This window comes from Saccostrea cucullata, unplaced genomic scaffold (assembly GCF_032062105.1).
Source record: "Saccostrea cucullata isolate Sc308-1 unplaced genomic scaffold, CSIRO_AGI_Scuc_v1 ctg3566, whole genome shotgun sequence".
Taxonomy (NCBI): domain Eukaryota; kingdom Metazoa; phylum Mollusca; class Bivalvia; order Ostreida; family Ostreidae; genus Saccostrea; species Saccostrea cuccullata.
The window spans coordinates 18,873-31,333 of NW_026932994.1; the positions used below are offsets into that span (position 1 = coordinate 18,873).

General features: G+C 35.2%; 1 protein-coding gene across 1 annotated transcript; it reads right to left on the minus strand.

Annotated features, from left to right (window-relative positions):
- Positions 1 to 1,074: 1,074 nt before the first annotated feature.
- On the minus strand, positions 1,075 to 7,298 carry LOC134236822 (uncharacterized). The gene is made up of 9 exons (XM_062718958.1): positions 7,146 to 7,298; positions 6,915 to 7,060; positions 6,140 to 6,316; positions 5,723 to 5,757; positions 4,164 to 4,218; positions 3,704 to 3,768; positions 3,011 to 3,205; positions 2,207 to 2,444; positions 1,075 to 1,912 (listed from the first exon to the last, which is right to left on the minus strand). Exons 2-9 carry the CDS (start codon positions 6,952 to 6,954, stop codon positions 1,488 to 1,490), a joined length of 1,230 nt encoding a protein of 409 aa, XP_062574942.1. The 5' UTR covers positions 6,955 to 7,060; positions 7,146 to 7,298; the 3' UTR covers positions 1,075 to 1,487.
- Between the last annotated feature and the right edge of the window lie 5,163 nt (positions 7,299 to 12,461).

Here is a 12,461-nt window from a genome sequence, read left to right on the forward strand (position 1 = left end):
ATTTAGGAATTACCTTATGAACGTTTGGTTAAATAATAGACGAGTTTTATTTCCGCCAGTAATCTGGGAATTGAATTGCATTATAATTAATAAAAAAAAATGAAGCTAATCTAATTGATCATAATTCATTATTTTAAGGCTAATTAACCCATTGGTGCTATGACGGACGTTCCCCGTACAAATTCTGTGTACCTCTGTTCCTGGTTAACGTCGGACGTGATCGATGGTAATTAACACACCTGAACAAAGGTGAAGACAGGTAAATACAGGTAAGTACAGGTGAACAGGAAATCGTGACTGTCATGAGGTACTAGCTATAGCTATCACCAAAAGGTAGATAACGCAGTGTTTTAACAGTGCAGGTTGTATGAAAATTTCTTTATTGCTCATTACAGATAGGGGCTTACTCAACAATAATCAAAGATTCAATAAATATACAACTTAAAAATATTGGGAACGTGGAAGAAACATTCCGTGGCGGGATCAGGTGCAACCAAGGAGAATTCTTCCCTGTCGATCAATCACATCCGCTGCGATCTTGCGTTTGAACACTCCGTTCCTGCATTATAGAAGTCGGAACTATCAAGAACAATACTCCATCCCCGCTTTAGCAAAACAGTGGAAAATGGGCAGATATATAGGGGTATGGGGTGAGTGAGATGATGGGGGCATCTTAAGAGGAGCAGTGGGGGCAATAGGGAGTAATGGTATGAAATGTGATTAAAAAATCTCAATATCTTCTTGACATTTCGTTCGGAAATGACATTTTCAAGAATGCATGCATTTATGACCTTGGCCTTTGATATCGAGACCCCAAAATCAATAGGGTTTTCTTATTCCACGAGAATTTCTTGCGTAAAATTTTATTGGAAAAGCTCAGGGGCTTCTGGAGATATCTTGCAGAAACGTAAGTGTTATAGACAAAAAGAAAGACAAACGGACAGGAAGACCGAAGGTCAAAAGAGCCACAATCTGACAGCAGTTAATGTTTATTTTAATCCGGCATTCAAATACTTTTTAAAAGACTTAATTTAAAAGCATCTCTAAGATTTAAATTAAATTATTTGTAGCCAAGGGACGTGATTAATTGTCCATTTTTGTGAGTTATCATATGATAAGTTTTATTTACAAAGACACGTATATTTATATATTAATGTTGGAACAATATTACATGGCTTCTTAGAAATAAATATCCAGTTTAATACTTTTAATTGAATCACAGATTAATTTTATGCTTGAAAAAATTGAAATAAAAATTTTCAAAAATAAATTATTTCTACTTCTCTCTCCCTCTCGCTCAGCCTCCCCTACTGTCTTTTGTTCATTCTATTCGTTCGTTCTATTCCTCTCTCAAAATCATTTCTTTGCTCTCGTCCTCTCTCTTATTCATCTGCTCTTTCTTACTCTCTCAATATTACTCTCTCTCTCCTTCTCTCTAACCTCACATAACCCACAAAATAAATTAAATTAGCACATCCAAGAAAGCACTACACTGAACCATCACAAACTACTTCCGGTTCCAATCGACCGTCACTTTTTAATGGTTTTATGTCGCCTTCCGCTAAAATGTCTGAGTCCACGTGACTAGTAGACGACTCCCCCGCCTCAGGTTCCTTGTAATCAGGATCGATAACTCCGTCCTCATTATAAGTGGTTCTATCCTCACACACAAAGGGAAGATGTAGACCGTCCGGTCCAGTAAAATATCGATAGTCCTTCTCCGGAAACCATTTCCATTCACTTCCGTTGTACGTCAGAACGAGGCCGAATGTGTTGTCCACGACGTCTGATGCTGCTTCCGGGACCCAGTTCATGTAAGTGACCGGACTTCCGTCACTGTAGACCGTCCGGTCCTTGTCATCAAACGAGAGAACGTTGACCCGGATGTTGAAAATCCCTTGTAGGTCCGACTCTAGAAAGTTATAAAGAAATAAAAAGACCTTAAACTGAAGAAAATCTTAAATTGAATTTATTTCCCTTTATTATTTAAAAGATAACAAATATAAGATATAAATCATGGCGTAAATTCAAATAAACCTGTACGTTTACATGTATTGCTTCCAGGTCTGGGAGCCATAAAACTTAGATAAATTCACTTTTGATCCCAATCTCACGTTTCCATTATATATACCTTTGGTAAAAGTGAGACTGAGCCCAAAAGTAAGCTCTTCAATGTTTTATGTCCCCTCGACCAGAACTTAAATACCTGGGTGAACTCTGCTGATTTTGAGAAAGTCCCCGTAACCGTCACCATACCAGACAAACATTTCACTTCCGGGGTAAATATCCCTGGTCGTCATGTACAGAATGAGACCTGCGCACGACACAGCGATCACGTTTTCCTGTTCCACGTTTCCCGCGCAGTTTATCCACCGTAACCAGTTACTGTTAGCCGGATTTCCGGCGTCAATGACGTACATTCCTTCAGATCCCACTTTCTCCGTCTGTAATTTTATGTAATGTAGGAAAAGATATGTAACACAATGAAATACAATTCTCTATCATCCTTGGACTTTCGGTAAGGCGTGGTATTCCCGGCGCTACGTAATTAGCGTCTCTCAAATTGCGAAAAGACTCTCGATGGTTTAGAAATTCATAACATCAGGAACTTTAAATTGTTGTTGACAACGATGAGACGACTATAGCCTCACCTCTTTGCCGTATGAGACGCTGGATTTTTGCTACACTCGTTGACCTTCGCCCATATATATTTCAAAAGTCGTTGAGAGCTTTAATTTCAGACTTCAATTATGTAAAATGGAAACTACCACGCCTTAAGGAATTTCCAAGGTTAACAGAGAGCTGTACTAATGTAATTCAACAAGTTGCTGTCCTTTTTAAAAAAGACTACAATACGTGGACCATATGCATGAGTTTCTAACCGAAATTCAGTCAAAGAAAATAAATTTCTAAGTTTATTGGATATTCATGTAGGTTCGTTCACATTTTCTACAATGATCTGCCTACTTTGGCTGATAGCAAAATTATTAAATAAGATTTGACATCTGACCTGCCACGAGTATAGATCGTCGTCTTTGTGGTTGGTGTGTATAAGCCCCTCGTAGCTTCCTATGATTGTGTGTTTCGGTATAAACCTCTCCGCGAACCCCCCGAACCCCGCCCCCGGGATAGTAGACAGCTTGATGCTGAACCCTTCCGGTGTCGTGTGGTTGGCCCGGTCTTCCGGGTGAGAGCCGAGCGGGATCTGAAAACGGGAACAGAAAGTTATAACCGTATAACATAAATCTAACACAGAAATGTGAAGGAACAAGAAGAAATAACTGTCATTGGATTTTATATAACATGGAAATGTGATTGAACAAAAAATATACAGTCATAAGATTAAATTAACATAGAAATATTGATGTACCAAGTATGCTTTGTTTCTAGTATAAGGCCTGCACTCAATCCCTTAAAAGTGTTTATTGTGATTATAAATTACAAAGTTAAGTGAGTTAAGCAGCAAACCTTGATATAACCGTACATGGATTAAATACAACACAGACATACATGTATGACGGAAAAAAAAAACACAGACAAAATATCATTTTATCAAAATTAGGTTTAGAATGTATTCCTAGACAATGTTTATTCGCATACTTTTGATTTGATTCGAACATAGCTATCATGTTTCTAAATTTAGGTTTTAAAAACGACTTAGGTAGTTGGCAATGTCTTTATAAAACCTCCCTATATACTTTACCTCTGCATTAGGAATAAAGATGTAGGATTTGGATTTTTCTCTGTATTTCTTATAGTCCTCGCAAACTGAAACAAAAAGAAGGCATGATTAAACGTCTGACACTTTGATTGGTTGAAAGAACGTGTCACATGTACAATTTGATTGGTTAGAAGAGTTTGATTTGTTTGGAATAAATTTGGGTGGTTAATCTGCCCCTTCTCTCATCCCTCCCCCACAATAAAAAAGAAGGTGCATTATTTCTTTCTATATACAGAATACTATAGATCATTTATAAATGCTTATTCTAATCAGTTAAGAATTTGTAAACAGAGAGTTGGCAAAATTTAAAACGTTTTTTTAAACATAACATGCTTTATTAAAAAGAGTTTCCACAAGAATCTCTTATCAAGAACGTCTACAAATAAATGATGCACCGAAGTCCAGAATACGATCTCCCTAACGACCGGAAGTAGATACTTACACGCGGCTGCGTCGTTGTCGGTGTTTATCAATTCCTCTAGAGATCGCCGGAGAGCCTGACACAAGAAAGATAACGCAGGAATTAGAATCTATGATTTATAAACCTAGCATGAAACATCTATCGTGTAACACTCTAGAAATTAAAAGATAAGGCACAATTTTTTTTTTCATCTGAATAATATATTAGACATTTATGTAATATTAAGAAAAAGCTGTAATTCGAGTTTGTATTTTTTACTGACATTTTATAACGTTTGATTTTTTTCCACAATGCCTTTTAATAACTACGATGATCAAAAGTGTTGAAAATGTAAATTAATTCATAAAAACAAGACTTTTCTGCATAGCGTGCAATTATAAATTAACATGAAAGGAACAAAAAATTGAATAAATCAAAGTTGTTTCCTCTTTGACGTAACTCGGAATGATATTCCTGTTTTTTGTAATTTAGCATCAAAAATAATTTCGAAGTGATTACCTAAGCATTTGTTATTAAGCGTCAAGAAACAACTTTGGTTCAAAACTTAATGGGTGCAATAATTTAGTTCTAAAAGTAGACTGAAAGAAATTGAAGAAACATGCTTTTCTTTCTAAATATTGTTGATATTTCTAGCAATAATATTCTGTTTACTAACGTACAAACAGCGCTAATGTTTGAATTTATCTGTAAATATTCTTAAAGAGTCTTAGTTTTGAAATTTAGAGATTTCTGTATTTCAATAAGATAACCAAAATAAACCTTAAAAACAATCTCTCATTATCAAGACAATTTAAAATTGGAAGATATTCTTTGATAAGTACTGCAGCGTATTGTAATTCAAATGTTAATGTTTTATAAGATTCACGAAAATAATAACAACGTAGTATAAGGTTAGTGTACTATATGATTAATGTATTTCAAGATTAGCGTATTCATGTATTACAGACGGATAGTTTTAAAACATTTTAAGGTTACGTACTAAAATGTTAACATATTACAATGTTAACGCATTATTGCTTTGATTTATTGTAAGGTTTACATATTAGAACCAATTCAAGCTTAGTTTGGACTTTCAGTAAGGCGTGGCATTCTCGGCGCTACGTGTTTACCGCCTGTCAATTGGCAAATAGATTTTCTTTGGTTTAGAAATTAATAACATCAGGAACATTAAGTTGTTGTTGACAACGATGAGACGACTTAAGCTCCACCTCTTTGACGGGCTAGACAATGTTATTGGTTATTCGATACACTAATTGGCGTTTGCCCGAATTTCTATCCAATGTATATTTCAACAGCGAAGGATTCTTGTGTAAATTTCAGAAGCTAATTATTCAACGTCGAGAATGCCACCCCTTACTGAATTTACAAACTAAGCTGGAAATGGTCCTACAAAGTTAACATAAATAAATTTGATCAGATGATAAACCATACGATAAACGTATTATAAGATCAACGTATCATAAGGTTAGCATATTATTACACAGATATAAGGTTAACCTATTATCAGGTTAACCTATTATTGCATAGTTATAAAAATAACGTGTTTTTAGGTTGACGTTTTACATAATTATAAAACTTACACTTCTATCCTGTTGGAGACCGAAGAAATTCATATCTGGAAAAATTAGAAAAAAAATATACATGTACAATGTATATGAATACTAAATTCCATCTTGTGATATGAAAAATTGAGAATAACGGCTCAATTTAACATGTGCATAAAAGGATCACTGAAAACACAGGTAGGATCAGGTGACATCAACGGGAAAAAATCCCCTGTCGACCGAATGAAAACGTTAACAATTCTGATTGATAATAATAGAAATATATATGTATCATTAATGATTTTTTTTCCCATGGATTCTTCCTACAATAGATTGTACTCAAGGTGGCGCACAAAACATCAATGGCACACCTCCTTCGATAGCAACAAAATAAATCCTCAAAGTCCAATAATAATAATTTATCGGTCTCCTAATTTCTATAAATAACCTCACCTTCAATGAACTGAGTTAATGCCCTTTCTTTTTCTGCCGAGTCCAGGGTGACTAGCCCCGCCCCCTGGCGTGAACATTCGCGTGCTGTGTCGTACATTCCTACTGGCTGAAGGTGAAAAGAAAAACACCAGTTCTGCACCTGCGCAAAGCCATCTCGACAAAATCCGGAAGATTTATCTACACAACAAATAAAGAATATTTGACTTTTTTTCTATATTAGGCAAGAGCGCTACTGTGGTATATTGGACTTTTCTTAATAAAATGTACTGTTATGATATTGTTATTTATCTGTCGATGAACTCATAATTCTTACACCGTACTCAAGTTATTTCCCCTTAATTACAATACACATCTAAATCAATGTATGTTCATCGGGTTTTTTATGGATTAAGTTTCATAATTATTCTAAATAAAAATATATATACATAGAACGCGCGCCCGCCGGGGAACATTTTACCTTAATGGCCGCAATTATATATAGGACCATTAGACTATCCTTTACAAGTCTAACACAGGCAAACAAAGATGCTACAAGTTCATAACGTGTTGCTGATATTGGACAATTTATTCAACAAGAACTTTTATTATATTCCAGGAAGAACCAATTCTATTAAATCTATTATTGCTTGGAATTCCAAGTGCATGTGAATTTGGATCGTGAAAATGCGCGTGCCGCAACGTACAGAACAAGAGGAAAAATCAACATATTAAAATTTAATTTTTGAATATCAGAAAAAATTCGAAAAACTGTGATTAAAAATTGATTTCAAATTACCTGTAAACACAAATAGAGCTAAAAGTGAAAATAGCAACATTGTTCCCAAGTATCGTAAAGGCAGAGACGTCAGTTTGAGTCAAGAGTGTGGAACATTGATTAGGGGTTTGGCCCTTTTTTCTCTCTCTTTTGTGCCGTATCTTTTACTATCAAAAAAGAAAAAAAAAGGAAATCTTAAAATCCATTTTTAATAACATTGCCATCTCATAAAAAAGAGAAGAAAATACTCACTTTTTTTGCCGAAAATCTTTGACCGAAAATATATTTTCCTTTTTTTCAGTCGAGAGTTCGGTGGGTATCCATTATTTCGTTCTTTATCCTGAGGATCCTATGAATACTCTGTAGCTATAGAATAGCTAATAAAACAAGACAAGATTTGAAATATCAGGCCCCTTTTTCCTAACCTTCTAGTAAAACATCATGTTTTATTTCAACGTCAAAGATTTTAAGTACCATATTAAAATTAATTTATACATAAATTAATTAATGAATAAATTAACGGTGCTGTAATTCTTAAGAAAGGTCTTGAATTAAATTAGAGAAGGTGACATGAGTTAGGGTCGTTAATTCATTGTATACAATGCTTAAACGTCAAGTTTACGACTCGTCATTTTACATCAATTTAATATCAAAACGACAGGCGTCAAATGCATGGTTCATAACATGCACCTATGAAGGTGAAATTCCCTTTCTCTCTGTGCATATGATTATTACGCATTCCCCAAAAAACATGTTATTGTGAGTGATAGCTATTATCTAAAAAAAAAAATCTGCGAGACTTTCAATTTTTTCAGGTTGCAGCCTTTACCAACCAAAACAATTTTTTTTTAAGTCTTGAAATTTATCTTACATATCATTTTTATATTCATTTAATTTATGTCTCTTTTACTGGGATATTTAATGAACGAAAATAATTTTTTTTTCAGATTTGTATCATTAAAATAAAGAGATTATTTTATGCCAATATTCTTTAACAAGAAAAGCTGCCACGTGCAATACCCCCCCCCCCCCCTTGTCCCAAGAAAAAATTAAAACCGTCATATCATTTGAAAAAAAAATATTCCAATCGTTAAAATTCATTCCATTTAAAGAAAGTAACTTACAAAAATGAAATATTAAGGATCCTACGATAAACAAGCAAACGTACTTTAATTTATTGAATACCCAAATCCCCCCCCCCCCCCTCCCCCTGCCCCATCATTTTTGTCACTGAGTTTTAATTGGAATAGAAACATTCATTAGTCCCTGACATCCCTTTACGCAGTTATTTTAACATGATTAAGGCGCTACAAAAACAAAAACATAACTACTTGTCATTTTAATTGTCACTTTACTTTTTTTTTTATATAAATATTTAACGGTACAGGGAAAATGTATCAGGCGACTCGTGATATTCACCGATTGCCACACGTGCATTTATAATGACAATGTTAACTAGCTAAAAGCAAGGTTAATTTGAAATTTTACTTTCATGATCAAATAATCGTAAAACGTGCTAATTTATATTTTGTTTTAATTTCATGAACATGTAAATGAAAGAATTAATATTTTAATCGAATAAATAGAGGATATTTAATGTTTTGTAGTTGAATATGGAATTTATTTCACGAGTGGGACAGGATTTTAGATATTTTCACGAGTACGAATTTAAATTACAGTATTTCACAGGTAAAAATGTAATAAATTGTTCATTTCATGAAAGCAGGAACAGGTATACTTTTGTAACGTGAAGCGGTCACCCATCCAAGGGTTAAACAGGCTCGCCGTTACTTAATTTGCCTGAAATAGAGGGAGACTCTACCGCATCACCAGAAAAGCTAGTTCTCTAGCGAGGCAGTATTAAGTACCCTATAAACTGTCCGCTACACTTCCCCCCGCTCAGGAAAGCTTCAACCTCTCTGATTGTCTGGACGTCTTCAGTTACGGCAACCAATGCCGTTCCCGGCCACGAAGTCCGTACATGGACACAAAGTCTTAGCCTAAGAGCTTCCTGGGACAGACCGGAACCTCTTCGGTTACGGCAACCTCTGCCGTCCACACAGACGAAGTCTATGAATGGACACTAAGTCCTAGCTCTGAGACTTCCTGAAGCAGGACACCAAACAATAGAGTCACTACGCTGCCACCAATTTGTAACGTGAAGCGGTCACCCATCCAAAGGTTAAACAGGCTCACCGTTGCTTAACTTGCCTGAAGGAGAGGGAGACTCTACCGCATCACCAGAAAAGCTAGCTCACTTGCGAAGCAGTATAAGTTCTCTTTCCGCTAAACTTTTTTGAGGAAGGGGACTCAAAAAATAATTATGAATCGTAATAAAAGATGAATGAGGAATAGAAAAATGGGGTCAACCATTTTTTTCAAATGTCAATATTCACTCTAGCTATAAAAACGGACTTTTGTCTGAAAAGGATAGAGGGGCTCTACATTTTGCAGTTTTGTAACTGCTGCATTCTTCTTGGAATTTGGAATTTCATTTGAATGAGACCCAAAATTTTATATGTATCTCACGGTATATTATCACACAGGGGTCTTAAAATCCCGAAAGACTGTTTGTTTTCTGTCGGTGCCCCCCTCCCCCACCCCGAAAGCCTTATCAGCCATACAGAAAGAGCCTTGTATGAGACCTACGAAATGAGGTTTGACAGTAACTTGTCCTAGCCACGCCTGTCTCCATTGAAACTGGGAAATAGAAAGTTTTCAGTGATTAAAAGACTGCAGAAACAGACCCGTAGGAAGCAATCCAGTTTGGGAGGAGGGGGCGCAAACAAATTTTTTTTAATATAGGGACATTATCAACAACAATTAAATTCCTTGACACACATTTAAAACTAAGAAAATTTAAAAAAATAATTAGAAAAGGGTATTGCTTTATGTAGTGTAGTAACGAAACGACATTTTTAAAAGCATGTTTTAATTTAAACAAAGTATATGAAGGATAGGAAGATTCAGGTTACTATAACGGTTCAAGTTTAATTCTCATATCAATATAATAAAATAAAAACGTTTTAAATTTAATAAAATGCTTGTATGTGAAAATTTCAAACAATCATATCTTTCGCTAAAACTGTCAAATATTAATTAAGAACATCGTTAATTATAAGAATCAAAATAATAAATATATCAAGACACCAATCATGCAATAAAAAGTAATAATAAAATATAAATAAAACTTTTTTAAAAGATATAAATTACGAGAAAATATTAATTGAAAGTAAATTCTTCAATTAAAATTGACTATCTATACTAATTAAAACAACAAGATAATTACAATTAATTGAGAAAACAATCAGTAGAAGCCGCAGACCTGTTAGACTGGACAAAGCAGACGGCACACCAGGAATGGTAGACCGCGAGACATCAGGCGACCATAACACGGCGTCACGGAATGTCGTCTGCTGTACACGTGCCTGGGAGATCGATATACCTGTGATTTATTTTGATCGGGATCGATCACCGGTCTCCGTTCCACTTATCTACTGGCACTGGGGGGTCACGCAGTTAAAAAGTCATGAATATTCATTATATGCCAATATTGCTAGTTGTTATTTGCATATTGCTTGTTGTTACGAACTTTATTTTTAGGCGGATCTAAAAGTTGTTTGTGTTGTGTACATGTTAAGCATTATCATTATGAGTTAAGTGGATGGTGTTTTTGTATCAGATGAATTGTAATTGTTCCCCAAAGAGGTTTTTTCTGCTGATGCGGTAGTGTTTCTCTGTATTTTTTAGTGAGCGCAGCGTAACATTTTTTTCCGCAGTAACTTTGGACCCACAGTGCATCACTTCCTAAACAAAAGCTAAAGCAACGTTTTCACGAGAATAACAACAAAAGTTAGATCAATATAATAAACTTCATTAAGATCAGCCCTGTTATTTTCAGGCTTTGGTGTGGTAATGCAACATGCATACGACGTAATGACATCAGAGTCTAGATTCACCGAATGTCACCTGTGGTGTAACGAGCCCGATCTAAATTTAAAGTGAAAAGATACCTGCTCTCGCCTTAACGGTCGCACCTTTAACATATTATGCAGCTTAAGCTACGGAGAGCTAAAACAACTGTTTGATGGGTTGCTCATATTAACTTTCACAGTAACAATGATTTTAATTTATGGCATCCTACGATTTGATCTGAAATAAAGAAAATCAGTTCAGAAAGTAATACACAAACAAACAACAAAGAATCTGAGAGGGAACCAAATAGAAAAAAAGTTTAATTTTTTCATTAGGTAAATTTACTTGGAACAAACAACACATGTAATGGGTTTTCCGTTTTCATATGGCGGGCATTTCAAACTTCCGCAATGCGCACGCACGCCATACAGCAGAAAACTGTATTCGTCATTTTCTGAACCAGCATCCATAAACTCAACGTTTTCATCCACACATATGTAAGTTGTAGTATGCGCATGCCTAATATAGCTTCCCGAAAGATATCCATGGTACTGTTCTATCCATCCTGGTAGACATCTATTTCTTCCAGGGATCATTAACAAACTAGCGCCATCTGTAGGTGAACAGACGGCGCATGGCACGTCCTTGTCGAAACTTCCGGATCCCCAGAAGTTGTTTTGGTATTCTGCACCTCTTATTTCCGCCATGGCATCCTCTGGTTGCTTAGATCCCCAGATGACGTCATGCACCATACAAAGTGGGTTAGCAGCGCCTCCTGTCTGGGAATCAGCGGAACCACCTATCTGACCTGCACAATATAAAAGTCGCCTGATATTATAATCTGCTCATTTAATTTGTTTGTGGAATTTCATCCATCATGCTCATGATTTCTTGACTAAAATGTATATATTAAGGTTATATGAACTGTATATATTTAGGTTGTCTTACCTGTATATATTAAAGTTGTCCCACCTGTATATATTAATTAAGGTCTCACCTGTTTATATTAAGGTTGTCTCACTTATTTATATAAGGGTTGTCTCACCTGTATATATTAAGGTTATCTTCCTTGTATATATTAAGGTTGTCTTACGTGTATATGTTAATGTTGTCTCACCTGTATATATTTAGGTTTTCTCACCTGTATATATTAAGGTTATCTAAGATGTATATATTTAGGTTGTCCCATCTGTATATATTAAGGTTGTCTCATCTGTATATATTAAGGTTGTCCCATCTGTATGTATTAAGGTTGTCTTATCTGTATATATTCAGGTTGTCATGCGTGTATATATTAAGGTTGTCTTATCTGTATATATTAGTTGTCTCATTTGTATATATTAAGGTTGTCTCACCTGTATATATTAAGGTTGTCTCACCTGTATATATTAAGGTTGTCTCACCTGTATATATTAAGGTTGTCTCACCTGTGTATATTAAGGTTGTTCTCACCTGTGTATACTAAGGTTACCTAGCCTGTATACTAGTATATTAAGGTTGTATATATAAATGTTGTCTCACTTGTATATATTAAGGTTGTTCCACCTGTATACATTAAGGTTACCTCACCCTTCTCATCATGGGCGATACAAAGAAACTGAATTGACGACGGATTTTTCCGTTATTTCCTGATCATGACAAGGAGCGCACGGC